A 27180-nucleotide genomic window follows, 5' to 3' on the forward strand; every position below is an offset into this window, starting at 1 on the left:
AAAGTGCCCTGAAACTTCTAAATGACAATAAAGCCACAATAACAATCAAAAAAACTTAGGTTAGGTTAACACCTGTAACAACACTGTCAACTGTCAAAATTCTTCTTCTCTTCTACTTTTATTTTGTGTCTCTCACCAAATGGCGAATTTAAAGAAAAACTTGTATATTGATCTTTATTTTCCCCAATTTCCCTTAAGTTACATAATTAATTAGTCAGATGCAATCAATGAATCCCTGATTAAGCTCGTTCGACGCAAGGCATATCGTCCTCTGCGGTGATGTAAGGATCAGCGTCCGTTCTCAAACCGAACGAATAACCGGGTTTTTGGGGCAATTTTGGCAAATAAATCGGTCCCGGAGTGTGCGGTTGACCGATTGGTGGATAGACACGCGGCGATATACTAAAGTTGGGCGATTTCTGCTTGTATAAATTTGTATTCGGGCTGGTATAATTGGCTGGACCTGGCGAACGTACATTTTCCAACAGTTTCTGTCTGAACGACCTGCGTTAACCAGCATTGAATTAAGAAGCCTGGTTTACATGATAAAAGGGTGAACGTTACATGCTGTAAGCTGCTTTGGATGGTAGGTCTGGTACTTTCGGACCAATAGTCGAAGGTACCTCGTACTTGTCCGGTCCTGGAGTGGGATACGGCTTAAAACCTGGATAACGATAGGACATGGAATAGGCGGGCGGTCTGGGTTCACTCATACGCGGTGCTTGTTCAGGGGCGTACGTTCCAGGACCGGGAGTTTGAAAGGGAGCTACATTATTTTAAGCAAAAATCAGCTGAATTCATTAACATTTCCAGTGAAAGTACTTAGAGGTCGCTGTCTGGACTTGATGGAGTACGCTGGTACGTTGGCTTTACCATAACGAGTCATTTTCTCTAAAGGATATTTAGGACCGGGCCCCAAATCGCGTTTGAGGGCCGATAGTCTGAGTCCCATGGAAAATTGAGGATTTCGATACCGGGTAAAGTCATGGTGGTCGAAACCCACCACAGGGGGTAACAGATATTTGCCAGGCCCGGGACCTTATTAAATTCACCTCAAATTATCACCAAACTAGCAACAATCCATACTTACCAATGTTTTTCCTACCCATTTTCTAGCCTGAATTGTTTAGAAAAAAAGGGGGTTTTACGTGAGTGATTGGATGGGTTTTTATATGGAAGGCCTAGGCCTTTTAATGGAAACTCGCTCTACGAATTTGACGATTCATGACAAGCATGCAGTTTGCCTCTGTCATGATTCACTTTTTCAGGTAGTTAACACCTGTTTCAGCCACCAAAATTTCATGAAAACTACCGTTTAGAGTATGTTGTTACATAACCTAATAAAACTTGAACTTTGTATCTATTATATTGTTTTACTGCACAAAATGTCTACGTTACAATTATATTACGACTTATTGTCCCAACCGAGCAGAGCCCTGTATATAATCCTAAAAAAAAACAACATTCCATTTGAACCCTGTCCTGTTGCTTTGAGAAAGAGGGAACATTTAACTGATGAGTTCAAAGAAACCCTGAACAGGTTCCAAAAAGTACCTTTTATTCATCACGGTGAGTTTAAACTCAGTGAAAGTGTCGCCATTGTAAGCTATTTGAGTCGGGAGTTTCGAGAACTAGTTCCAGAAAATTGGTACAACAAAACTGATTTCTGTTTAATCATAATAAAAACCCCCCTCTCTCATCAAAAAGGTACCCTACAAATAGCAAAAACCTGGCTAGAGTGGAGGAATATTTGGCTTGGCAGCACATCAATCTCCGAATCCCTTGTGCCACCTATTTTTGGTATAAATGGATGATTCCCAGAATAACCAAAAGTGAACCGGATGAGGCAACCATAACCATGCACAAAAACAACATGGTGATCAGTAACCTTTCCATTTACGACTTGATTACCCTCAGTTTTAGATTACAGGGTTGGATCAGTTGCAAGAGTTATGGTTATCCCAGGGCCACTCCTACATAGCCGGCGATCAAATATCAGTGGCCGATGTTTTCGCAGCTTGCGAACTGGAACAGCCCAGAATAGGGGGCTACGACCCAACCGAAACGCGGCCAGTATTGAAAAAGTGGCTGGACAGTGTCAGGAACGACTGCGCCCCCTTTTACGACGAGGCTCATGTTATTCTGAATAAGGTGGTTGCTCAAAGTAAGGCCAAATTGTAAGATGTGACTGTACAAATACAACACCACTCTCTGGGTGTGTTATTCTATGGTTTTTGTCAGGTGACAACTGTCAAAGTGTCCTCAACCCTCCTCCATTTTTTTGCCCTCTAAAATTAATGCCAAATTAGTGCCAGAGGCCTCTAGAACCATGTTGACAATGCCAGTAGCCTCTACAAGTGTCTTAACCTTCCAGGAATTGTTTAAAACTGCCAGAGGCCTCTAGAACCACTTTGAAAGTGTCAGAGATCTCTAAATGCTACTGAAAACCTTCTTAGAAGTGCCAGAAGCCTCTAAAACTCTCCTAAAAACAATTTTCACAGCAAATTTTTGAAATAAAACAAAAAACCAAAATTTCATTATGGTTCAAATTGGCTTGAAACAAAACTCTTGCCCACTACTGATTACCGTGCTACGCACCAATTAATGTCAAGCAAATATGACCTTTACGGACTTTTCTGCTAAAATGAATGGTTTAATTATAAAATAAGCTGTTTTTGTCAAGAATTTTTGAGAGAAAGTACAACAATGACATATGTACTGACTACTACTCTCATGACACACGAATCTTTGTATAGTTTTTGGTTTTGCCCTAAAACAAACCACCACTGATTGGACAACTTTATTGTGGATAAAAAATATACTTTTATTTAAAGTAAATCGTCAGTGGTACACAATGTTATAAGCTAAAAAAAAGGTTCGTTTTGAGTATAAAGAGATCAGCTTTACAGAAAAATATTAATAAGAAATAGGTATAAGTTTGTCAATTTCAAACAGAAGGCAGTTTTGTCCACAAAATTAGTTATTTGTTGGGATGTAACGAAATTGTGTTTTTCGGTCCGAAAGGACTCCGATACTTAATTCCCACCTCATTGAAAATATCTACAGGAAAACCCAAGTTGGCTAAATACAACTGACCATTTGTGGAAGAGTGAGATAGAGGCAATACCGGTAGTAAAGAGATTTTTGGTAGAATACCTGCAATACTTGTGCTAATTAGTTTAAACAAACTCATCACAGTGACAGTACCTGGTATTCCTGATGATGGTGGATCTAAAGCCAAAACAGGAGCCCGGTTTTTTTTAACCCATTCAGCCAATAAGGGGTAACTTTTAGGATAGTCAGAGTTGTCGAATAGGGCGCATATAATCAAGTCGGTGTTGTTTGGCAGTTCCGGAACAATCGTAATTGTTTTGTTTCTAGTTAACATGTACAGGGATAACTCTTTTTTAATATCAGGAGCTTCCAAAGACGTGCAGTATACTATAGTGCGAACACCGTGCGATGTTAACTGACGCGCCGTATTAATACCGGCTGCTCCTTGCCTGTCAAAGTCACACAAAAACTAATTTTAAAAAATCAAATAAAAAAAAAATTAAGTTACTTGTGGGGTCCACAGAGCACCACAACTGTAGGCAGCTGATGCATGTTGTTGGGATGTAACCGATGCCCACCTCCGATTAATTGAATGGCAATTTCCGAGGCGGCAGTACCGAAAAGTTCAACGCGTCTCTCGAAGGTTAACCCCACTTTTTCGGCCGCTTCCAACAAACTTTCTCGCAAGGCTCTTTCAAAATTCAATATAATTATGTTTCCGCCCTCACACACTTAACAACCACTTACTTTGATATGGATGGAATAATAAGGCCGTCGTCCGTAACGTACTCGCTAAATTCCTGTTTTGGGACAATAATTTGGCGAGTCGATGTTGGTACTGACGCTATTACATTCTCATCATGTCTAAAGAAGTTTTCAGAGAAAAAAAATTATATATGTCAGCATCCACCGTGACGTAACGACTAACTACAGTGCCTAGTGTTTTGACAGTTGGTTAAATTATAGTTTTGTCACATTTACACATACATGCAGAGAAAATTATCAAATGTCATACCTATATTTTGAATTCCAAGCGATCTCACTGATTGGTGGCAATAAAAAAAGTTACACAAACCACAACTGATTGAAATTGTAATTACAAATTTACCTGTATTTTTTCCGATTTTCCACCTGTTTCACTGTATCAGGTTTCTGTGAATTGAGCTCATCCCACAAAGCTTGTTTATCAAATAATGCAAGATTTTTCTCAAAGTCAAAGTCCCCCTTACCGCGATCTACAGAAGACCCAAAACATTCCTCATCTTTCCAGCTTTTATTCCATGGTTTTCCACCTACAGTAGACTGTTTTACTCCACGTAGGTTTTGATAAGCTAGTAAACTACCTTTTGCACCATTTTTCCTATTTGGGGTGTTGTTTTTGTAGGACAAATTCATACCGTCATCAAACCTTTTGCTCAAATCAATATCAATTGGTTTACTACGGATCTGAATGTTGTTTGTAGGCTGTTTTGAACTGGAAGCTTCTGAGGTGCTATGAGATCTGGCAGCTCTCTTTGGCACAGGTTTTGCAATTGTAACTGTGCTGTTAAGTGGGTGTTCTTCAACAGTTTTTTCAATAAATTTGATATCCACAATATCCCCTGCCCTAATTAATTACAAAGGTAACTTGGAGAGTTTAATTATAATATGGTTTTCAGTACCTAATTTGTACAGGTCCCTCACAAGGAAAACCATCACAGAACGCTTTTGTAATGATGATTTTATCCTGTTTTGCGTCCGAAATTTCACCCTGGTACGTCCCCAATTCATCACCACATTTAATTGATACCATACATCCTATCCACTGGGCCATTGTCTTTATAAATGTTTATGGCTCAGACTCTGCAAATCTCACTGTATTGCAATGAAACAAAGTTAACTACATACCGTTTACCTTCAAGGAGTGAACAATATTTCAGTCCCTAACTGATTTTAATGGTTAAATAAACAAAAAACTGGAAATTTACATGAGTTTTGTTTGTTGATTTAGTTGAACTGTACAAAAAAGAGTTTAAGCCAAACTGTCACGTGCCGTAATGTTCAATGCGAAAGCACGGTCACGTGATGGTTATCAACTCGAAGAAATGGACTGAACATAACCTAATTTTGCCCACGTGACCTTTAAACTTGAATTGTCTAATAAAGTCACGTGATCTCTTTGCAGCTTGAATGTCATTTTTTTTTGTTTTTGTATTATTATTTTAATTGTTGTGTGGATAACATCTGTTTCAGTTTATAATCGTTGTACTTTAAAAAATATTTAAAAAATGGTATTGGAAATAACTCAAGACACATTCAACGATGCAGTTCAGGAGAATATTGAAATTTTGGGGCTGAGTGAGGAGGAAGCAATTGAGGAGGCAGTAAAACAATTTGAGGCACAGGTAACTACTTTGACAAGCTAGTAAGTAAAATTTCAGTTGACAAACTGTACACTGCCTTTTAAATCAGGGTGTAGACCTTAGCAAAGTGATTAGACGACCAATGTCCACTAAGCAGTGTGAGGAACTGATTGGTCTCATCACAAAACTAGAGCAGTTCCAAAAGTCCAAAGGGGGTGAAGACCTTATCAATGAAACTTTAGCCTCACTGAAGAGTGAGTGTGAGAAAGGAGTGCAGCAAAAGGTGGAAGCAGGAAAAGCCAATCTGTACCAAATACTGCTCAACACTTATGAGACCTACAAAAATAGGGATGTGAGAGTCAATGTTTTGAGAGTTTTAATTGCTTTAATGACCAAACAGCCTGATTTGTTGGATGAGAGAGGTGTGGAGTTTATTGTTAATAACCTTAAAGACCAAAGCTTGGATCCTGAATTGCAAAGACTGATACTGAAATGGACTAAGGAATGTTGTGTTTTGCATGAGATGAACAGGTAAATGGTCTGTTTAATAACACTTTTGTTATTAAGGGGTCATTATTTAGGCAAAAAATCTATGATGCTCATATATTAGACACCATAAAACCCTTTCTGGGGGAGAATTCTCCTATTGATGTTATGAGAGAAACCTTGTCAGTTTGTAGAGGTTTAGTGTTGGATGATGATGTTCGTGTGGAGTTTGGCAGGGCCCATGAACATGCCAGGGTGATTGCTAGTGAAACTCTTTGCTCTATTATGGCCTTACTGAGCAGTGAGTTTAACCCCTTTCCAGTTAACATTTCATAATTTTTTTTTGTGTAGAATTTAAAAGTGAGGAGCAACTCAACTTTGATATCCTACACACTTTAACTGCTTTGATGGTCAGGGCTGAGTTTTGTAAGAAAGTTGAGGACGCGGGTGGGTTAGATTTGATTAAAACCGCCATGGAAACCTTCGGCACTAGTGATGTATGACTGATAAAATACCATGCATTAAACAAATTAAATACCAAATTTTTTTAGAAAATAATCAGGCAAAGCTACAAACTAATCAAAGCCTTGGCAGGCAATGATGAAAGCAAATCGCATATGATTAAAAAAGGTTATGCAAATGTGATTCAAGAGTCTCTAAACACCAGTCTGGTAATACAATTCAAATGGGGTGTTAACCTAACCTAACTTTTTTTTATTAATAAGGACAACCACCAAACTGTTACAGCAGGCCTGGCAGCTGTGGCTTCCTTAACTTTACGCAGTACTGACAATAGTCAGGCCTTCTACGATGCCGGCATGCTGGATGTGATTGTTAACGCTATGAAACGTCATCAGGATCAAAAAAGCGTTCAGGTGTATTTCATTAAAAGTGTGCGTTAGCTGATTAACAAACAAATTGCAGAAAACTGGTAGTTGGGCTATAAGAAACATGGTGTCGCGTAGCAAATATCAAGTAAGCAAATTCCTGGAGCTGGGCATTGAGGAGGTGTTGCAAGAGGATTTGAAACGGTTCAAGGAAATCGAATACGACGTAAAGTCCGCTTTGAGAGACTTGGGCTGCAAGGTGGCTTTGAAAGAGGAATGGACTGGCAAAGGAGGCGCCTTAACCACCGGAGTTACTAAACGCGACTTCAATGATGAGCACTGATCTATTTTATACTCATTCTGGATTAAAAATGATTTTTTAGGCTTTTTTTAATGTATGGCTTTAACTTTTGATTTTTTTTACACCTACTGAATATACTTATTTAATAAATAATATAAAAGCTTTTCATTTTTAAATTCACTGACGCAAGTTTTGACCAGCACGTGACTTCTGTTAAGTCTATGTAATAAACAGTCACGTGACTGGACTGGATCAGGTCATGGAGTAGTTCAGTTTCAGAACAAACATACGCTAAAACAAGTACTTTCAAAACTTCTACTGGCCCGTTTAGTGGAAAATCAGGGTTCTGCTGTACCATATTAATGTGGTTAACGATAGAGTAGAATGCAAATTCCACCACATTAGGCTTAAAAACTGGCAATGGAAAACGCTACAACTATTTAGCACAAAAACTGACTCACCGTTGCTTCTAACGATCCGTATAAGTTTCTTCATGAAGCCCTATCACTATTTTATAAGTTTATTTGTATTAAGTTACCTAATTTAGGCAATAAACGCGGAAAAACTGTCGTAAATTCAGGTACTCCCGCACTAATACGGATGAAAAATTAGAACTGTCATTACTGTCAATGAGCAGTTTTTGAATTGACTTTCCAGGGTGTTGGATGTGGCATTAAAGAAAAGTCAAATCATTGAAATGTAACGAATTTTTTGAATCACTATTCACACTGGATTATACAGAATATAAATTAAAAGGAACATATTAATAGTACTTAATTTGTTGTATTAATATTATTTACATATACAGCTAAAAAACTAAATATTCCAAGTAACTTATTAGAGCTTATTCCACGTCAATTTTCTCATCTTCCTCACATTCTTCAGTAGTCACTATAGCGCCTAAAGGCTGACAAAAACTCGCACATCCTATGGAATTTAACGGTTTCGGCCTTCTACTCGGTTTCTTCAGGATTTCCTCTATGGAGTAGGAATTACCTATTTTCTTATTTGGTTCCTCATCTTTCACTTCTTTGGGTTCTTCGCTCGAAACGGGCGAATACTCTTCCATCTGGGGCTGAAACGCCGGTATCACCAGATTACCGTAGCTCGACCAGTTGGAACCGGTTGTGTGGTGCTCTAAACTATTAGTCATCACGTGCAGCTGATGGTGCAACCGCGGATTGGAATGGTACGGCATAGACGGTTCCGTAGAAAAGTACGAGGCGGAGGGGTGTTTGGAGTAGAAATCTGCATGGAAAACGCACAATTAATAAAATTAACTAATCAGGGGAATTTTTCATGACAACCTGTGACTGAGTGAGGTCTAGGATGGTTGGGTGCAAACTCCTGATCAGGCCAGACACCACTATTGCGTAGAATCCGGTTCACGGAGCTAACTGAGGGAATGTTGTGCGGTTCGCATACTCTTTGGGAAATCAACTGTTCCCGTATTTCCCAGGCAAACATTCCCGGGTTTTCCTGTTTGAAACGCAAGATTTTCTTGACAACTGTCGGTGTGGCCACTTGCTGCAACAATTTTGATGTCAATTAAAAATTTTTTTATTTTTTTTAGTGCTTAGCAGGGATGTAAACATTCCGGAAAATTTTATGAAAATTTTTCCAGAAATTTTTAGGTAATTTTCCGGAACCATTGGATTTTTAAAATAAAAAATTTTCTAAAAAAAATCAGAAGGTTGGAAATTCTTGACAATTTTCATTGAAATTTCTTGACAATTGCAGTTTTTAATTTGTCAAGGTCAAACGGTGCATGGTACCAAAAAAGTGTACTGACGCCCTCTAGCGGCTTTGTATTTAAGCATGAAGTAATTTCCCGGTAAATTTCCAAAAATGGACATTTTCTGACCCGCAAATTATCGCTTTTACATCCCTGGTGCTTAGTGCTGTCACAGGAAAGAAGATTTGACCTCATCACTGTCTAAAACATTGATTTCCATACTAACAGTTCTCTCCCTCTAAATGGATAAGTACTACAACATTTTTGGCTATTTTATTAACTTGAGTGAAGTGCCTACAGGGTGTCTGATAAATTTTGAAGTTGTTAGGGTTGCCCGTATTATTGCCACTTGTACACTTTTATCATGTTTGCTCGTTATCAAAGAGCTTTGCCGTGATTGCCTCTTGTAATACCGCTTAATTAGTGTTTACAAAAATGTTTAATATTGGACTTGTAAAAATGTTAATTATTGTATTTTTGTTGAGTGTAAAACACGCTTATTACTTGACCTGTCCGTGTCAGTGTATAGTCGAAAGGGTGACACGTAATCGTATAGGGGGGGGGCATCTTCCCGCGTGTAAATGAGCGGCCACAGTAAACAATTTAATGGGACCAACGACGACGACAGAACTACCATTACCGAATGATTGATTTTCTACTATGGCCGTGAGGGATGTTTATCGACATTGTGGACAGATCTATAGTGTCGATAAACGGCTCATTATTAGCGTGTTTTCAGGGGACTCGTACCTTTGTTTTGGATCCACCGATAGAACCGGGACGAATACTGCCAGTTTCGTAGAACCGCGTCAAGATTTTGGACACGCAACCGTGAGAAACTAGAAGCTGCCTGGATATGTCGCAGGGCCGCACTCCCAGCAATGCCAATTCCACTATTCTACGTCGCACGCAGTCCGGAAGGGGCCGTCCGTTTACGAAAACGCCACCCAGTTGGTTCACTCCAGCCTGTCCTGCAAAAATATCACATTTTTCTGCTACTAAACCAACAAACTTGAATCGCCATCTTGACTGTCACAACAAAAGTCACAAACAAAAAAAATGACAGCTGACATTTACCCCGGGACATCACGTGTGTTTGATCTGACTTTTTCTACGTAATGATCACGTGTGTGTGACTTACCAGTATGGGGCATTGTTTTCCCTCAATCTGAAACAGAAAAATTCTAGCAATAAAATCAACAATCAACTCTCAATAAGGGTTGTTAACCACCCTAGTGTTGCACAAGTCGGGGCAGTTTATGAACCGTATCATTTTCGCACATATGGGTTCATAATAAATAATTTTGTTTAGGGATGAAAACACTACAAGGGTAAATGATATGGCATTGTTGTGGCCATTTAATACACACACTTGTCCTTAGGGAAAGTATTTGAATTTAATACGTTTTATCCTTGCAGGGGTTTGTTTAAAGATGATTTAAAAATTACTAGTCGTTTGGTATTTGGTTTCAGTAAATTGACTCTCATTACATAAAAGGAAACCACCCAGATTGCCGGGTGACCGTAGAGAAATTTTAATAATTGAATTATTTATGGGCGCCCATCGGCTTATATTTACTTTGGACTGTCATTTTTCCGACGACATAGATGTATAATTCTGATTAGCCAGACGACGTGAATGTTATTATATATAACGATCCCGGAATATGTACGCGAATGACCGTTTAAGGTATTTTCTTGCAAATCAACTTCAATAATTATGCAAACTTTGAGTCAATGGAGGACGTGCGCGCCACTGGTTTTACTGTCACTGTCATTGCTGCAATGCTGCCAAATTTAAACCCTCATGTTTATAACACTGGCATGTGCGTAACAAAATGCTGGTATTTTTTCCAAAAAAACTTGATGGGGGTACTCTTGGGGCAGCAAAAAAACTGTCGATCAAGGTTGCGGGCTGTATAGGTGGGCAGCTGCATTTTAACCTCATCGATTCCTTATTTATATTAAAATAATTATTGATAGAATCAGTGGCGTGTCAACTCCTGAAACTTTACATATTCAAATCGGGTTAAATTTCAAATTATATGCGTACGATTTTTTTGCTTGACCTATTAAAGTGGTTTCCATATACACACGACACAAAAGGGCGACCATTTCTGTTTTAGCCCCTTTTTTTTTATAAATATATGGTAATGGGCCATTCTACTGATTTTCCACTTTTTTCGTTCCGATCGTGATATTTCATTAAAATTAGTCCGTTTTCGTGGCATTCTGTCGACCACGTATATGCAGAATGTTTACGTCACAAATTTCAAACGTCAATTGGTAACAGTGTTGTCACGTTTGATGCTTTGTCACCAGCTGATAAATTTTTGTCAAATCGTGCTAGGATTTATGCAAATGTTGTACATATGGACTTATTAGTAGTTAAAAAGGCCTTTCTGTCAATTTATGAAAGGTTTAGAACTCGTTTAGAGATCTCTAGTGGCTTTGAGATGGTTTTCAATGAAATTTAGGTACCTCTGGCAGATTTTAGGTTTTCAGGACATTTAAAGCTTTCTAGCAATTTTACTTAAAACATTTAGAACTCTTATAGAGGTCTGTCAACTTGGTCTACTTTAGAGAAATTGCACTGAACACTATTTCTCCAGAAAAATTACAAATATCAGTTACGTTAAACCAACCACAAAATCAATGAATTGACTACAGAGTTTTGGATGGGGAATGATAGTAGAGCATTAGAAAACTGTGTAACACTCAAGGGGTGGTAGTTTTTCCGACACTGTATACTAGAGGAAAAATATGCGTGATAGGGGATGCAAATTCGAGCTAACTACCAGAATAATTTGGCTCGAACACGTTGCGCTTGTGATTTTGATTTACATTAATTTCATATTTTTCAGCATAAAACATGATCAATATTTAAATTTTTCATGCATGCCACTCATATTATACAAACCCCCCCCCCCCATCGACATGAACATTTATAGTCACGGTTACGCTGATTGTGCATATAATTTCTCCCTCGCCCTTATTATATTAAAATATATTTGGTTGTTATTTTTGTCAACGATCGTTGAGTTTATATTGCTGTGACAGTGACAGTGACAGTGGACCGCCATATTTTTTACGTAAATCATAGCACGGTTGATTATATAAATATTATTATATCATATATATTTGTTGTTGTGACAGTGACAGTGGGCCGCCATATTTTTTGACTAAATCTTAGCACGGTTGATTATAGCACTGAAAATGTCACGTGATATACTTTGATAAACTTGTTAGCACCTGAGGTGGTAAAAATTTTAATTTTCTTCCTTTTTAAATATTTTGAGTAGCACTTACCTTCTTTTTAAAAAATCGTCTGGTAATCGCTGCTTATTTCCATGTGCGTTCTAGCTTTAGTGAAATCAAAATTTTCTTCCACCGTACTTTTCAAACTGAAAATCCGCGTTTTCCCGAAACCGGGTGGCCGGAGCACGTTTCGGCTACTGAAAGTCGAAGACGACTTCTTCTGGAGCGCCACTTTTGCGGGCGCGTGCTAGGGCGCCCGCCCCCTTTACTGGGCAGATGCATTACAGGACCGTACTTGGTCGCCTTTAACTTCTGGTTATCGCACCACCTTTCGACGAGCTCTAAAGCGCTCTAAGTGAACCGAGAGTTTTCGGAGGCTTGGGCCGTCCCTGCCCTTTCTATTATCATTTATTATCTTTTGGGCTTGAAGAGTACGGAGGGCTGCGTCGCGTGGCACGCGATTGGTCCCGACCGTAGCTTCGGAGGCGCTCGATTGGTGGCACGCGCCCCCATCCTCGTCACGCATTGGTTCAGGGATACCATTACCCGAAAAACGGCGTTTCCGCTCTTCTTCATCTACGGTCAAGGGGGTTAATAATGGTATTTTTACTTATAACCTTAAAAAATTTAAATATTTTGAAATATTACAATCTAAACCTACATTTCTGTTTTTTTTAGGATTTAGACTAGGTTTTAATTTGACTGTGACATTTTGCACATGATCTGTCATTAATGTCAATCCGCCATTAATGCAAACAATATGTAAAACGACAATTTGTGTCACGTTCAAACAAACTGAAACAATCCCCTTTTTAACGTAAACTGAAAAGGAAATTAATAAATTTCGGTCTGTCTTGCGTGCCTTCCTTTATATATTTCATATAAATTACCGACGAGATTGTTCAAACCGATAACGTTTCCTAATTATGACACTCTCCGACGACATGGTTCCCCTCCAGGCATTTTCTCAAATTCAGTGGAAATAATAGAAAAACCAGAAACCACTTTTCAAACGTCATCTGTCATTTGATTTTGTAAGCGAAATATACGGCCCACCTGCGTGTGTGTGTGTGCAGATCTTCTAAATCGATGAAATAACTGCCAGAGCCCTTATATAATTAAAACATTTTAAAGGAACCAGCCAATAAATTCTGATGATGACAGTAAGGGCGTAACGACCCAAGAAGAGAGAAGAAGCTTTTGAAATCAATGCTCAGGATAAAGATAGAGATACGTAAGTGTGACATGTGTCAGTCACTGCCAAAAACGTTCGTTCGCGATTTGTGATTGGTTAGAAAAAGCAGTCAGCTGACACCTGCTTTTTTTGACTAATCACAGTCAATCCAGATTTCTGGCAATTTTAAATGCTTCTTGGAAGGTTTAGGACTCTTGTAGAGGCCTCTGGCAACTTTCAGGAGGTTTTCCCGGTTATTTAGAAGCTTCTGGCACTTTTAAAATGTTTCTACAGACTTCTGGCACTTTTAAATGGTTCTTGGAAGGTTTAGGACTCTTGTAGAGGCTTCTGGCAACTTTTAGGAGGTTTTCCCGGTTATTTAGAAGCCTCTGGAACTTTTGAATTATTTCTACAGGCTCCTGGCAGTTTTAAATGGTTCTTGGAAGGTTTAGGACTCTCGTAGAGGCTTCTGGAAACTTTCAGGAGGTTTTCCCAGTTATTTAAAACCCTCTGGAACTTTAAAAATGTTTCTACAGCCTTCTGGCAATTTTAAATGGTTCTTGGAAGGTTTAGGACTCTTGTAGAGGCCTCTGGCAACTTTCAGGAGGTTTTCCCGGTTATTTAGAAGCCTCTGGAACTTTTAAAATGTTTCTACAGACTTCTGGCACATTTAAATGGTTCTTGGAAGTTTTAGGACTCTTGTAGAGGCTTCTGGCAACTTTTAGGAGGTTTTCCCGGTTATTTAGAAGCCTCTGGCACTTTTAAAATGTTTCTACAGACTTCTGGCACATTTAAATGGTTCTTGGAAGGTTTAGGACTCTTGTAGAGGCTTCTGGCAACTTTTAGGAGGTTTTCCCGGTTATTTAGAAGCCTCTGGCACTTTTAAAATGTTTCTACAGACTTCTGGCACTTTTAAATGGTTCTTGGAAGGTTTAGGACTCTTGTAGAGGCCTCTGGCAACTTTCAGGAGGTTTTCCCAGTTATTTAAAACCCTCTGGAACTTTAAAAATGTTTCTACAGCCTTCTGGCAATTTTAAATGGTTCTTGGAAGGGTTAGGACTCCTGTAGAGGCCTCTGGAAACTTTCAGGAGGTTTTCCCGGTTATTTAGAAGCTTCTGGCACTTTAAAAATGTTTCTACAGCCTTCTGGCAATTTTAAATGGTTCTTGGAAGGTTTAGGACTCTTGTAGAGGCCTCTGGCAACTTCCAGGAGGTTTTCCCGATTATTTAGAAGCCTCTGGAACTTTTGAATTATTTCTACAGGCTCCTGGCAGTTTTAAGTGGTTCTTGGAAGGTTTAGGACACTTGTAGAGGCCTCTGGCAACTTTCAGGAGGTTTTCAAGATTATTTAAAACCTTCTGGCACTTTTAAAATGTTTTTACAGACTTCTGGCAATTTTGAAATTGTTCTCTACACTCATATCATATAAGGTGATCCGGATCACGTTTTAGACAAATCCGGAGTGACAGAGACGACATAATTAGTTTAGTTTTGACAGTTGATCTGTGAGCACTTCACAGCCATCTTGTGTACTAATCAAATATGACGTTTGTGCGTTTTTAATTACTGTGTTGACGTTTAGCACAAATTTCAGTAAATTCTCAATGATAATTACGCATATAAACATTACTGGGAGCATTTAGAGCGGAAAAGTCGGAAAGCATAAGTTTGCCAACACCGTCCAATTCATCAAAACAGATTAACAAAACCAACGAATTGTTTTTTAACGTTAATTTAATTTGGGCCATAATTAAAAAATGGAAAGTTATTGCACGCAAGGTTCAATTTTGTTCTATACCAGTGTCGAAAGGTATTTATGTAATTACGTCTTTTATAGTAAAACATTACGTTGTTTTAAACGTCCGAGTGACAAATGACAGCTCAATTACCTGCGCAGAAAAGAGACAACGAGATGATCCAAGTGCACCAGATCAGATAAGCATCATTTTGCCTGTTTAAACGATAATTTTAGGACCGTTGCAACTGTGTGCAAGAACGTCACGAACTCTTCTTTAATACCATCGAAAAAGTGAATTTAACGCACGCGACTGTCTCTCTGAAATAGTTTTTTAATAGAGCGGGCAATTTCTTTGGTTCTCAACCTGTACTACTGTGGAAATGATGATGACAACGGTCAAGGGGAGCAATTAAGGGCGGATTTGCACCTGCACGTTGGCTGATTGACAGATAATGTTTCAAACTGGTTTATTTACTACAGAGCTGTCACTGTCAAAAGTGAAACTTCTGGTAATTAATGAACTTACACAAATCAATACAACAATTATTGGCTTTATAATTCCTTTGAGGGTGTTCGGAGGGTGATAATGATGTATCATCTGTCGACAACACAATTTTAATGTTACCCTGGAGTATTTAGGTACAGAGAGAGTGACTGGTTGCCTATTACAGTTCCTTGTAGTAATTTCTCGCATCACCACCGTTCGCCCGCAAAATATTCAAATTGAAACATTAAAAAGGTTGAGCATTTGCGGTTCCCAAATCGCACTTTAAAAACACCTTTTAGTTTCGAATTAATTCAGTCGATGGACCTCTAATTCAGTCGAAATTCTGCATACAAAACATATCTTTATATATTGCCTTTTAATCGTTTTTCGGTCTTATCTTGGGGCGATAATGTCACCGGCGCATAAAACGGGCATTAATTTCGGTTTTGTGCGGAATTTGATTGCACACCTGCTTAACGTTGTTTTTTTTACCCAGAAAGGGTTGAATACGCCCCATTAAACCGTTCATTTGCGCATTTTTGGATAATACCCCGTAATGATCAGAAGAAAGAATTATTGGGAAAATCAATGCCCTAGACAACTATTTGTCAGTAATATCTGTCGTTTGGTCAGTGAAGATTTTGATCAAGTGGGCACGTGACCAACTCTTACATCCGTCACTTGTCTAAAAAGCTATTTACCAGCAGGTAAATACTTCAGACCTCTAACCTGAAAAGTTCCTGAGATATTGAGCAAAAACTGCAAAAAAAGGAGAGTCAACTTTGACGCCCTCTAGCGGCTAAACGGGGCAACGTAGCCGTGCCCGCTCAACGTCACGTGATAGCCCTGTTCATTAGTTTTCTTTTGTTATACAGTGTGTTTATACAGGGTGTTTTAAATAAGCGAGTTATGGACGATTTTCTGGAAAAGTGCACGGAATTTTAATCTAAATTAGGGATTTTTTGGGCCTACTATACCAACGGCGACCATTTTGGATTTTTCTCAATCAGAGTGATTTTTTTAACTAATTTGAACCTGAGGAACACAAATCTGACAACCATTTTGCTCTAACTGGCATCGTTTCGGAGATGATATTGAAATTATGTCAATTTTGACACTTTAGGGCGTGGCACCCTTGCAAAATGACATTGTGACAAATGACACTTTACGTAATTTTTGTACTATTAACCTGAAGGTATTTAGGTAGTTGAGGTGAATTTTGAAAATAAAAAATTTTCTAAAAAAAATCAGAATGTTGGAAATTCTTGACAATTTCCCTTGAAAATTCTTGAAAATTCTAGTTTTTAATTTTTGAAGGTCAAACGGTGCATGGTAACAGACAAATGTATAGAAGGTAAAAGTTGCATCTTATCGAAGTTCATTTGTGGTAAAAATTTCAGACCTCTAACCTGAAACGTTCCTGAGATATTGAGCAAAAACTGCAAAAAACAAGAGTCAACTTTAACGCCCTCTAGCGGCTAAACGGAGCAACGTAGCCGTGCTCACTCATCGTCACGTGATAGCCCTGTTCATTAGCTTTCTTTCGTTATACGGTGTGTTTATACAGGTTGTTTCAAATAAGCGAGTTATAGACGATTTTCTGGAAAAGTGCATCAAAATTTTGCTCAAATTGGGAATTTCTGCTTTCGAGGAGGGTGGTCAAAGTAGGCTGCTAGAGCAAAAACAACTGAATATCGATACAAACATTTTACATCAAGTAGGCCTAGAATTTGACGTAGATTCCAAAAATCCAATAAAAAATTATAAGTTTGGTTTGTTGCTCAAATTTAGGACACCCTGTATACTGTTTATCTAGGAATAAAGTATATGCAAATATCTACAAGATTTATATTTGGTATTTTGTTTATAAAATGAAAATTAAACACGTTACAAGGATGTTAAAAATTTATTGAATCACCCTGTAAACTACTCCATTGTATTGTCAATAACTCGGTTATTTTGACAGTTATAGGGTGGTTCAATCTACCAATTTGTAGCCCTTTAAATTCTCTTTTGACCACCTTGTATAGCGTTTTTACCTAAAACGTCGAATAAGTGAGATATTTACTGTTTAAACTGAGCTGTTTGATTTTGACAGTTTTTACTGTAACAGACCGTAACTCTGGTATTTTGACAGTTACAGGGTGGTTCAATATACCAATTTGTAGCCCTTGAAATTGTCTTTTGATCACCCTGTATACCATATATAGTAGAAATGTCACGCTACCGAAATATTAAAGCTTTTATACCGGGAATATGTTGTCCAAAAGGGATAATTTTTTAAATATTTTTTTAAAAATTCATATTATTTTGAAAAGTGAGGTTAGGTATACAACATTTTTCAGAAAGTTTCCGGTAATTTTCCGGAAAAAATTGGAACATCTCAAAATTCAAAAATAATTCGTTTTTTAATAATTATCTCATTAGAATGCATGACAAGTTTGACAGTTGTTTTGACTTTAACCTCACTTTTAGTGCGTATATAATTCGACCAGGACTGTCCACTGTAAAACACCACAAAAACACTGAAAAAACTCTAGTTTTGGGACCCCTCAATGTGTACCCTACTTAAGTTGAGTTAGGTTGTCACTGAATTGACATTAGACAGTTGGCAGTGACAAGTGTCATTGTCATTGTCACCGAAGGGTTAAACTTCCTAAAAGGTGGCGAACATACAGTCCTTCTGTCATCTGGTATCTCTGTCACCTTTATCTTTGTCTAGAACGTGTGTCTTGCTCTAAATTAAGATTATTCCTTCAAATATCAGACATTTTTTTGTTGTTTTAATTGGCGTAATACTGAGTGTTCCAAATATTTGTCCAACACATGCATAATGCACATATAAATCAGAATTTGTTTGCATAGCCCCAATTAATAAAGCATTTTTACTCGACTTTGCATGTTGATTTGTCATTATTGGCGTTTAAGTTTTATTATAAAATGTAGCACAAGGTTGTTATGTGCTTCTAAGAGTGTTGCTTCCCAATTATTTATTGCGCAACTACAGAAATAGCCTGATAAACTTCATTCATTCCGCATTCGAGGAAGAACAGTTTAGCCAAGTATTTAGGGCGTAGAAATTACAAAACTGCGGCAATTATCTACTAATTATTAAAACTGCGTGTATGTATCAGGCAAGTAATCTCCAATTAGCATAAATAAAACATTGAAAATAGCCGATTTCATATTTTTCGATCGTGTTACGCAGTATTGTTGCGCAATTAAAACAAATCTAATCAATCAATGAATTTGTCCATTTTACGGAAGAGAGAGACAACCATCAATACAAATCAAAGTGATAGACAAAGATGGTGAAAAACTTTTATGTGACATCTGTCAGTTTGCCAGTGATTTATCACGTGACTACTTTGTATCATTTTGATACGTTGAAACAGTTATAATTAACTTAATTATTCTAAAAAGTGTTTTACTTTCTTAACACTACAGTAAAATTTGAATGGTTTTATAATATTAAGACAACAGATGGTTTATGGTCTGAAAAGTGTGGAAACTATGTTGCATAACCAATGAAATTCCTTTCTGTGGCAATTAAGTTAATTCAGTGATTATATAGGGGAAATTGAAGAAAACTAGCAAGGTTTAGTTCAGAGTAAAAAAACCAATAAAGGAACAATTGAAGCATCCTTTGTGAAGGATGCTAGAACGAGAAAATTACCGTCTTCATGGGAAATGCTAACAGCTGAGCTGAAGGCAAAAAAAAACTAATGTTAGCCACTTTATCTGCGTCGAAAATCGTTTCGGTTTCAGGTAAAAATAACGGCGCGGCTCATTTTTGTGTTTTAGTGAAATTGGCACCTGCTTTTTAAATAGCAAAAATGATGCAGAACCCCCTTTAAGTGGTTCTTTTTCTTAAATATCACCAATCACACCGTGTATCATCCAGCTAATTGTCATATCATTGATTATCTTTTTTGTCAACTGTAGTAGGCCTTGAAATTTCTAATAAGAGTTAATCAAGATGGCGTGGTCTGTCACCCAGTGATGACAGTTTCAGTACAATACTAATAAAAATTAAATACAAGTTACATAAACGGGCAATATGTTACATATATGAGATGGTTCGAACGAGAGCGACAGTACCATAAGCGCGCGTACCCACTATTATGGATTTTAAAGCAGAGGCGGCGGGGAAGTGAAACCCCCGAGCGTACCCACTTACACTATAGGGGAGGTGGTGAACGATTTGAGTACCGAGAAAGTGTGCTTCTGGGTACGTATATAAGTCAGAAGGAAGATCATTTCAGGTGCAAGATCTTCCAGTATCAAATCGCGTGTAGGTCGAACATGAAAGCTCTGGTAAGTTAACGCACAGTGGCGTGAGTGACGGTGAAGTGAGTGAAGTTTGCTTGGTTTAAGAGTGAAAACCTCACTAGTTTACGACTAAATTTTAACATTTTTATACAAAGTGGCTTAACCTTCACTCTAAAAGGACAATTTTCAATGTCCAGTTAGTCCAGTAACTGAAACAGGCATAAATTAGGATGTTCGTTTTAAATGTGTCAGAGTAATTAGAGTAGCGTAGGGTGACTTTGATTATATAATCAAGTGGGCAGGGGTATTGTGACGTCACCTGTTGGCCCTCAGTTATTTGAAGACTAATATTTTTTGGAGTTTTAGTTCTGTTTTGTAATCAATGGCTCGTTAGATAGGTCATGAAAGTGGTGAAAACGTCACTAACCAGAGATTATTTCGTGCATTCGTGCAGGTTACGATTGCATAATGAGTTTGTAGATTACATACGGTACAAACCGGAAAAGAAAGTCAGTGGTACATATGGTAAAAACGTTCCATTTGTGTTGATCGGGTCAAATTTCCGCGTTTAACTCCATTTGTATAATTAAACAAATTATGATTAATCACTATACTTTCACTCTTTATTGGATTTGTTTGGTTTTTAGATTGTCGTGGGCACGTTGTGCCTCTGTGCATGCGCTTTAGCTGCGGAGGCCGAAAAGAAAGAGGACACTAAAGAGGTCGCGCAGGAAAGCAAAAAACAGGACAAACGGGGCATTTTATTGGGCGACCACGGTTTTGGAGGGGGCGATTTTGGTGGACACGACTTTGGAGGAGGCTATGGAGGTGGAGACCTTGGAGGAGGTAGTTGTAGAATGTTTCTGTCAGATTGACATTTGTCACGTGATTTTAATAATGTTTGTTTTTGTTTTTAAAAAAAGGTTACGGAGGTGGCCATGAGGAACACGTAAAAACTGTAGTAGTGGAAAAGAAGGTTCCTGTACCTTACACCGTTACGAAACACGTGCCCTACACTGTGGAAAAGAAAGTTCCCTACACAGTTAAAGTACCAGTACCACAACCCTACACCGTAGAAAAGAAAGTACCATACCCTGTTAAGGAAATCATCAAAGTACCGTACATAGTACCACAACCGTACGACGTAATCAAGAAGGTGCCCTACGAAGTGAAAGTGCCAGTACCCAGGCCTTACGAGGTTAAAGTTAACGTACCACAACCCTACACAGTCGAAAAAAAAGTACCAGTCCCTGTTAAAGTACCAGTACCACAACCCTACACCGTATACAAAAAAGTACCCTACCCAGTCAAGGTTAGTTCATTTAATACACAATAGAACGTTTTAACTCAATTTGGTTTCTAATTAGGTTGAAGTACTAGTACCACAACCTTACACCGTGGAGAAAAAGGTACCATACGAGGTGAAAGTACCAGTAGACCGTCCCTATCCAGTGCACGTGCCCAAACCTTATCCAGTGACCGTAGAAAAACACGTGCCTTATCCAGTTGAGAAACCAGTCCCTTACGAAGTGAAAGTACCCGTCGACAGGCCCTATCCGGTTGAAGTGCCCAAACCAGTACCCTACCCAGTTAAAGTACCAGTACCACAACCGTACACCGTATACAAAAAAGTCCCATATGAGGTGGAAAAGCCCGTACCCTATCCAGTTAAAGTACCGGTAGACAAACCGTATCCCGTGTACAAGGAAGTACCGTACCCAGTTGAAAAACCGGTGCCCTACCATGTTAAGGTTCCAGTACCGTACCCGGTCAAAGTACAGCACGAAGAGTCTTCCGGTTCTGAGGGAGGTTACGGAGGTGGTTATGGAGGCGGAGAAGATTGGAGTCAAAAATAAAAAGAAAAAAAACAGTCACCTGACCCATTTTTTGAATTTTGTTATTGTAAAATCTTGCCAAAAATAAATAAAAGTTTTACTGGGTATTGCTCAAATAAACCAAAAAATTTGGTTGACAGGGCGTGCAGTATTATTATACATAAAGGACTGTGTTAATAATTGTGTATATTTATAAATGTTGTAATAAATATTTTTTTCTTATCAGTTAGTTTTAATCCAAACATATCAACTCCATCTTGTTTTACCAGAATGAATTAAAATGAGATGCACAAAAATGTCAACATAGTTTTGACATCTGTCATTTATTATTTTACATAGGGGGGGGGGTAGAGATAGGAAGTAACGTTTGTACAACGCATTGGAGCAATTTACTTTCAGGTTGATGACATCAATTTGTTACGTAAAGAAGTTTACCTGAAATTTATTTGCAGCTCTAGTGGTACTTTCACGTTGTTCACTTATGATTAATTAGATCCGGTATACTGTCATTACTGTGTTAGTTTAAATCTTAAGAAAAGTACTAATAAACGACCTAATTTGGTTGCGCAAACCATACGAAGAGATTGTTAATAGCGTCCTAACGACCTGGTACCAATCGGCGCTAGTTTCGACAATTCAGGTTTGTATAACGCAACAAAAAACTGTTTAATTACGTCAATTATCTCGTTCGGTTGGCCATCGTGTCGAAATCGGAACAGAAACCCAATTAAACGAGAACGAGATGGGATTAAGCATTAAGCATGGCGTCGTGGAACTCCGGGCTCTTCTTCGGCGGAACTGGGGGGCGTATCGCCCTCTTCTCGGTTGGACGGGACGCCTGGCGAGTCCCGATAGCGGTCCCTGGGGAAGACCCTTTTGTGTCCCTGGGAACTCATTAGGAAGGCCGCCCCGCTTCCACTTGACGGCTTTCTCGAAAACGATGAACCCCTTTTATCGTCTCAACCTACACAGTGACGTAACATCAAGTCATTGAAATACAATAAACACTCCCATTTGTAACTTTAAGGCACAAATTAAAAACACGTTGCAGTTGCTTTAGTCACTATCAATTTTAGGTTAATAATTAAGGGATTGTTTCAGTGAACTTTAAAATCGTGTTATTTGATAAATTATAGTGAAAACATTCTGTGTAGTGCATATTTTAGTTAAACAATCAAATGTATCATCAAGATTTTTCCTACAATAACTTGAAAATCTTCATATGAGCACTGGAAAACTTTGTGATTGGACTGACTAGAGAGATATATGTTCCAGACAGTGTTCCAGGGACTTTTTCAAGTAATTCTACACGGTAAATACCAAAAAAAAACCAATAAACAAATTAATTTACCAAATTTCAAAAGTTTAAAGTGGTTTGGGTTCAATTTCGTTGACGTTATCCAAGCCGAGAAGTCACGTGACGGTCCCTTACAGTTTAATGCACTTAACTTAACTGATACCTGCTAGGTCACGTGACTAGTATATGAACAATAACGTAGATACAGGGTGTATACTATCGACATTTTATAGCTTTTTTTATCATCTTTTCAACGATATATAGAAAATCTAGATTGGAGAACAAATTACAGCGTCACAAGGCTTACAACATCGCTGCAAACTCACAAAAAGTGACACAATTTTTTTGAATTGAAATTTCTCAAAAACTAAAAAAGTTAGAAAATTCACTCAACCGTCATTTTGTAGCATTTTTCATCCTCTTTCTATTGATATATAAAAAATCTAGATTGGAGTGCAAATTACAGCTTCACAAGGCTTCAAACCTGGCAACAACGCTGCAAACTCTTAAAAAAGTGACACAATTTTCGAATTAAAATTTCTCAAAAAATAAAAAAGTTAGAAAATTCGCTCAACCGTCATTTTGTAACATTTTTCATCCTCTTTCTAATGATATATAAAAAATCTAGATTGGAGTGCAAATTACAGCTTCACAAGGCTTCAAACCTGGCAACAACGCTGCAAACTCACAAAAAGTGACACAATTTTCGAATTGAAATTTCTCAAAAACTAAAAGAGGTAGAAAATTCACTCAACGACTCAACCGTCATTTTGTAACATTTTCCATCCTCTTTCTAATGATGAAAAAAAAAAAAAAAAAAAAGAAAAGAAAGGAAAGCCCCAACTTTGGAATCACCCTGTATAGTTCTATTATTAGGTTAGCAATGGGGATTTTTTATAAACAGTTTAATAGTAAAAAATCAAATGAATTTACGCCACTGTCTTAAGGACAAACTGGAAAGTTCGCTCAAGATGTGTTTTCTCGCGAAAATTCCCTAATTCACGTCACGTGATACTGATCTTTTTAATTTAATTATTAAACTCGTTTTGAAAGTGTTTAATGACATTAATTGAATCTTTTAGGGCTAATTTTTGGTTTTACCTTTGTTTTTGGTTATCGCGGGCAAAATAGCAACGCATAAATTGCGTCCGTCGATCCATTAAAAATGCTCCCAACACCCGCTTTATGTGCTATTTTAATAGGTAAAACGAATTATATATCGACGGGTGGGTGGATTAATCCCGCGCCGTTTCCAATCGGATCGTGACAGGTTGATTCTCTCGTTTCAGCGGATTTTCCATTTTTGCCGGCTTAATTGAAAATCGAGCCCCGTTTTTAGGGCGGCAGCCCGTGAAACGTAACCGTCGCCTCTATATCAACTTTTACTATTTCCGTTGCAATCAATTTCCAGCTCAGTTTAATAACACTGAGCAATATTAGAATGACACGTGACAATTTCTTTAAAAAAATAAACACTGATCACGTGATGTCATTTGACAAACAATTAATTAGCTGTCAAAATTATGCAGGTGTGGTAAATTCAAAAGCGACCATAGGAAAACCGTGTAACGGACAGAGAAACGTAGATAATTGCATGCGCGGGACAAAGAGAGAAAATGAACGAATATCAAGTAGGCCATGTTTTTAGCGCGCTGTTGCCAAACGCCGTAAGTAAGTTTGTCGAGGGTATTCACCGCCCTCTGTACAAGAAAGCCAAGAAGGTGCATGCCAAAAATTCCAATATGGCCGAAATATGGGATTGACAGTTTGCATTTGTTTGTATTGTGGAAATTGAGTTTTTGGATGATTAAATTAATTTTTAAGGTTTAAAGTCAAGACTTGGGATTACTTGCCAAAGTAATTGTTGTTTAGTTGTTTATATGTTTATTGTTCTAGTGAAAGTGTAGTTTGTGTTCATTTTATTGTGTTATCACTATTGTTATTGTTCCTTCATTGTTCTATAATTTGTGGTTGGTTTTTTAACTTAAATTCTATTGCCTCTACAATATGCCGTCACACTTGTTGTTTGCCAAATTGTAAAAGCAATTTGGAGAAAGGCCCAAAAGTGTCCTTTCCTTTCCAAAAGACCCTGCTCGAACTCAACAGTGGTTGAAAGCTTTGAACTGGAATGATTTTACTCCAACACAATACTCAGTGGTAAGTACAATATGCTTTCTCATTCAGTAAACTTATTGCCTCTTACATACATAAGTGAGTTAAATTTTGAGGCCGCCTGCATTTTGAGAGCAACAAAGGTTTACTCTGAAGAAACAGGACAGTTTTTAGAAGTTCCATTGGCACATTTACATTTTAAAAGAAAGGTCTTGGTAATAATATAAAATCCATTTACCAGTTTTGCTTACCTAGATTCAAGGATTTCCAAATTTTCTTTGATTGAGCAGTTTTTACATTAGTTTGTTGTACTTTCCAAGACAAAGGGTTCTAACCAAACTTGCTTTGGCTGGACTTTATTGGATATAAAAAGCCATATCTATACATATCTGGATCAGGAATAAAGCGTTCTTTGATTTTTCACTCACAACTTCTAATCAACTACACGAAAAAATTAAAAAAAACATATTTTCTACTGCATCTCCATAGGTTTGTGAACAAAAAAAAATCCGATAACGCCGCCATTAAAAGACACATTCTAGGCTTTCTTGTAAAGAAGGCGGTGGGGTATTGAATAAGCAACAGCGCGCTAAAAATATGGCCTACTTGATATTTTAGTCGCTTTTGGATTTGTTTCTGTATATGTCACAATGGCGTCGCTCAGCAAGGGGGACTAAAAACGTATTATTGCGTGTTTTACTACAAACTAAACAGAATAATCGCCCTGGAATTAAAGTAGAGTGTCGCAAGCGATTAACAAAACACTAAGCCACCCCTAAGTCTGAAGAAGATTAGGCCGAACGAACTGAAAAGGACAGTTAAAGGGCGTTTAGTGGTCGCGTGCCGAGGGTTTTCAAACAGGGTACTTATCTTGGTCGTCCAGGACGTTGTTTAATAACGGTGAGATCTAATTACATTTTTCAGTCTATTCATGTTTTAAAGTGACACTCTCTGTTTTTGGTTTGGGATTTTTCTAAGCAATTAAATCAGATTAAACCTAGCAAATTTAAACCAGTGAAAGCCATTGAAACTTAATATAAATGTATACTGAGTGGAAGAGTGTTCCAACCACACATGCAACATAAATCAAAATTCCCTTTCACTTTCATGAACTGATGATGATAATGAGCGCACCTTTTTTTTGTTCGTGTTCGATGATTATGGATAATATAAACATTACAAATCGGCGCCGTTTAATTATCAACTGGTTAATCGGGCATCAGATCGAGGAAGCCCATAAACAACGGCGCGGACGTGTTTTCGGATCTTTTACAAGATATTTGCGAACGATACATTAATTAAAAAGGGAGGGTTGCTGGACACCTGCTTTTATCAATAAAAAAACGGTATCTATATGATTTCGGTTTTATGAACACATCTTATTTGCACTTTTAGTAATTTCGTGGCGACTCCAAGCAAAAATGCGGCGTAAAAATTAAATCATTGACCGCCACCACGTCAAAAATGTCATTTTGGCAACTGTCGAAAAAACTTTGCTTAGTTGGCCATGGTCGTGGTTATAATCAGAGATGTAAAAGCAGTTATTACTCCATAAGGCAAAGAGCATATTTATACCAAAGGACCTTAAATTAGATGAAGTAAGTACAAAAAAAGCACTTGAAAGGACAGTTCTAAATTCCTTACCAAAATTAACGTAAACAAACGGAGAAATGACAGTTGGAGTGTCCAAAACTGATCACCAGAGGGAGTATCTCTTGTCTTGAAACGCCAATAAAAACTTTAATCTTTCGTTAGCGTGACATTTCTACTATACATATGGTATACAGGGTGATCAAAAGACAATTTCAAGGGCTACAAATTGGTATATTGAACCACCCTGTAACTGTCAAAATAACAGAGTTACAAGCTGTCCCAGTAAAAACTGTCAAAATCAAACAACTCAGTTTTAACAGTAAATAACGCACTTATTGGACGTTTTAGGTAAAAACGCTATACAGAGTGATCAAAAGAGAATTTCAGGGCCTACATATTGGTGTATTGAACCACCCTATAATTGTCAAAATAACCGAGTTATTGACAATACAGTGGAGTAGTTTACAGGGTGATTCAATGAATTTTTAATATCCTTGTAACTTGTTTAATTTTCATTTTTTATAAAAAAAAATACCAAATATGAATCTTGTAGATATTTGCATATACTTTATTCCTAGATAATCAGTATACAGGGTGTCCTAAATTTAAGCAACAAACCAAACTTATAATTTTTTATTGGATTTTTGGAATCTACGTCAAATTCTAGGCC

At 37.8% G+C, this 27180-nt stretch overlaps 6 protein-coding genes and 2 long non-coding RNA genes across 12 annotated transcripts; 5 read left to right on the forward strand and 3 right to left on the reverse strand.

The window, feature by feature from the left end:
- Window positions 1–160: 160 nt before the first annotated feature.
- On the reverse strand, window positions 161–1233 carry LOC145737644 (ciliary microtubule associated protein 1B-like). Its single transcript, XM_081992401.1, has 4 exons — window positions 1091–1233; window positions 823–1038; window positions 565–766; window positions 161–504 (listed from the first exon to the last, which is right to left on the reverse strand). Exons 1-4 carry the CDS (start codon window positions 1107–1109, stop codon window positions 240–242), a joined length of 702 nt encoding a protein of 233 aa, XP_081848527.1. The 5' UTR covers window positions 1110–1233; the 3' UTR covers window positions 161–239.
- An 87-nt stretch (window positions 1234–1320) lies between these two features.
- On the forward strand, window positions 1321–2223 carry LOC145737643 (glutathione S-transferase theta-1-like). Its single transcript, XM_081992399.1, has 3 exons — window positions 1321–1648; window positions 1708–1876; window positions 1924–2223. The coding sequence occupies exons 1-3, from the start codon at window positions 1323–1325 to the stop codon at window positions 2179–2181; spliced, it is 753 nt and encodes a 250-aa protein (XP_081848525.1). The 5' UTR covers window positions 1321–1322; the 3' UTR covers window positions 2182–2223.
- Window positions 2224–2784: 561 nt separating this feature from the next.
- Edc3 (Enhancer of mRNA-decapping protein 3) lies at window positions 2785–7612 on the reverse strand. Of its 4 annotated transcripts, none has more exons than XM_081992393.1 (9): window positions 7472–7612; window positions 4716–4908; window positions 4398–4660; window positions 4163–4346; window positions 4070–4096; window positions 3802–3918; window positions 3563–3745; window positions 3208–3503; window positions 2785–3156 (listed from the first exon to the last, which is right to left on the reverse strand). In XM_081992393.1, exons 2-9 carry the CDS (start codon window positions 4865–4867, stop codon window positions 2981–2983), a joined length of 1398 nt encoding a protein of 465 aa, XP_081848519.1. In that variant the 5' UTR covers window positions 4868–4908; window positions 7472–7612; the 3' UTR covers window positions 2785–2980. The 4 variants fall into 4 exon arrangements, with proteins under 4 accessions (XP_081848519.1, XP_081848520.1, XP_081848518.1 ...); XM_081992394.1 differs by lacking the exon at window positions 7472–7612 and adding an exon at window positions 4949–5088 and having other exon boundaries at window positions 4716–4894; XM_081992392.1 differs by lacking the exon at window positions 7472–7612 and having other exon boundaries at window positions 4716–5047.
- On the forward strand, window positions 5247–7174 carry LOC145737637 (armadillo repeat-containing protein 6 homolog). Its single transcript, XM_081992391.1, has 7 exons — window positions 5247–5438; window positions 5506–5927; window positions 5978–6183; window positions 6234–6379; window positions 6434–6553; window positions 6608–6757; window positions 6807–7174. The coding sequence occupies exons 1-7, from the start codon at window positions 5322–5324 to the stop codon at window positions 7050–7052; spliced, it is 1407 nt and encodes a 468-aa protein (XP_081848517.1). The 5' UTR covers window positions 5247–5321; the 3' UTR covers window positions 7053–7174.
- A 161-nt stretch (window positions 7613–7773) lies between the features above and the next one.
- Poxn (paired box pox-neuro) lies at window positions 7774–12390 on the reverse strand. The gene is made up of 5 exons (XM_081992398.1): window positions 12055–12390; window positions 9887–9913; window positions 9496–9716; window positions 8318–8537; window positions 7774–8258 (listed from the first exon to the last, which is right to left on the reverse strand). Exons 2-5 carry the CDS (start codon window positions 9897–9899, stop codon window positions 7855–7857), a joined length of 858 nt encoding a protein of 285 aa, XP_081848524.1. The 5' UTR covers window positions 9900–9913; window positions 12055–12390; the 3' UTR covers window positions 7774–7854.
- Window positions 12391–19457: 7067 nt separating this feature from the next.
- Window positions 19458–21730, forward strand: Vajk4 (chitin-binding protein vajk4). Of its 2 annotated transcripts, none has more exons than XM_081992363.1 (4): window positions 19458–19718; window positions 20321–20522; window positions 20597–20985; window positions 21041–21730. In XM_081992363.1, exons 1-4 carry the CDS (start codon window positions 19473–19475, stop codon window positions 21527–21529), a joined length of 1326 nt encoding a protein of 441 aa, XP_081848489.1. In that variant the 5' UTR covers window positions 19458–19472; the 3' UTR covers window positions 21530–21730. The 2 variants fall into 2 exon arrangements, with proteins under 2 accessions (XP_081848489.1, XP_081848490.1); XM_081992364.1 differs by having other exon boundaries at window positions 20321–20519.
- A 116-nt stretch (window positions 21731–21846) lies between these two features.
- On the forward strand, window positions 21847–26565 carry LOC145737626 (uncharacterized). Its single transcript, XR_014180442.1, has 3 exons — window positions 21847–22148; window positions 22228–22807; window positions 26313–26565. It is a non-coding gene; the product is annotated as an uncharacterized LOC145737626 (long non-coding RNA).
- Window positions 25570–26103, forward strand: LOC145737627 (uncharacterized). Its single transcript, XR_014180443.1, has 2 exons — window positions 25570–25817; window positions 25896–26103. It is a non-coding gene; the product is annotated as an uncharacterized LOC145737627 (long non-coding RNA).
- Window positions 26566–27180: the final 615 nt, after the last annotated feature.

Source organism: Ips typographus, linkage group LG14, assembly GCF_016097725.1.
Source record: "Ips typographus isolate SLU linkage group LG14, UJ_Ityp_2.0, whole genome shotgun sequence".
Lineage (NCBI taxonomy): Eukaryota > Metazoa > Arthropoda > Insecta > Coleoptera > Curculionidae > Ips > Ips typographus.

What these genes read in the sequence shown, in the direction of transcription:
- LOC145737644 (XM_081992401.1), bottom strand. An exon ending in GTCCAGACAGCGACCTCTAA is followed by an intron (nt 767 to 822) that starts GTACTTTCACTG and finishes AAAATAATGTAG; the next exon opens with CTCCCTTTCAAACTCCCGGT. An exon ending in TCCAAAGCAGCTTACAGCAT is followed by an intron (nt 505 to 564) that starts GTAACGTTCACC and finishes TGGTTAACGCAG; the next exon opens with GTCGTTCAGACAGAAACTGT.
- LOC145737643 (XM_081992399.1), top strand. Translation starts at nt 1,323, where the DNA reads ATGTTGTTACATAACCTAATAAAACTTGAACTTTGTATCTATTATATT. An exon ending in GAACTAGTTCCAGAAAATTG is followed by an intron (nt 1,649 to 1,707) that starts GTACAACAAAAC and finishes CTCATCAAAAAG; the next exon opens with GTACCCTACAAATAGCAAAA. An exon ending in CCATGCACAAAAACAACATG is followed by an intron (nt 1,877 to 1,923) that starts GTGATCAGTAAC and finishes CCTCAGTTTTAG; the next exon opens with ATTACAGGGTTGGATCAGTT.
- Edc3 (XM_081992393.1), bottom strand. Translation starts at nt 4,867, where the DNA reads ATGGCCCAGTGGATAGGATGTATGGTATCAATTAAATGTGGTGATGAA. An exon ending in GAGGGACCTGTACAAATTAG is followed by an intron (nt 4,661 to 4,715) that starts GTACTGAAAACC and finishes GTAATTAATTAG; the next exon opens with GGCAGGGGATATTGTGGATA. An exon ending in GCTTGGAATTCAAAATATAG is followed by an intron (nt 3,919 to 4,069) that starts GTATGACATTTG and finishes AAACTTCTTTAG; the next exon opens with ACATGATGAGAATGTAATAG.
- LOC145737637 (XM_081992391.1), top strand. Translation starts at nt 5,322, where the DNA reads ATGGTATTGGAAATAACTCAAGACACATTCAACGATGCAGTTCAGGAG. An exon ending in TATTATGGCCTTACTGAGCA is followed by an intron (nt 6,184 to 6,233) that starts GTGAGTTTAACC and finishes TTTTTTGTGTAG; the next exon opens with AATTTAAAAGTGAGGAGCAA. An exon ending in AGGATCAAAAAAGCGTTCAG is followed by an intron (nt 6,758 to 6,806) that starts GTGTATTTCATT and finishes AACAAATTGCAG; the next exon opens with AAAACTGGTAGTTGGGCTAT.
- Poxn (XM_081992398.1), bottom strand. An exon ending in TCGGTGGATCCAAAACAAAG is followed by an intron (nt 8,538 to 9,495) that starts GTACGAGTCCCC and finishes AAATTGTTGCAG; the next exon opens with CAAGTGGCCACACCGACAGT. An exon ending in TAGACCTCACTCAGTCACAG is followed by an intron (nt 8,259 to 8,317) that starts GTTGTCATGAAA and finishes TTTTCCATGCAG; the next exon opens with ATTTCTACTCCAAACACCCC.
- Vajk4 (XM_081992363.1), top strand. Translation starts at nt 19,473, where the DNA reads ATGAGATGGTTCGAACGAGAGCGACAGTACCATAAGCGCGCGTACCCA. An exon ending in TGGAGACCTTGGAGGAGGTA is followed by an intron (nt 20,523 to 20,596) that starts GTTGTAGAATGT and finishes TTTTAAAAAAAG; the next exon opens with GTTACGGAGGTGGCCATGAG. An exon ending in AAGTACCCTACCCAGTCAAG is followed by an intron (nt 20,986 to 21,040) that starts GTTAGTTCATTT and finishes GTTTCTAATTAG; the next exon opens with GTTGAAGTACTAGTACCACA.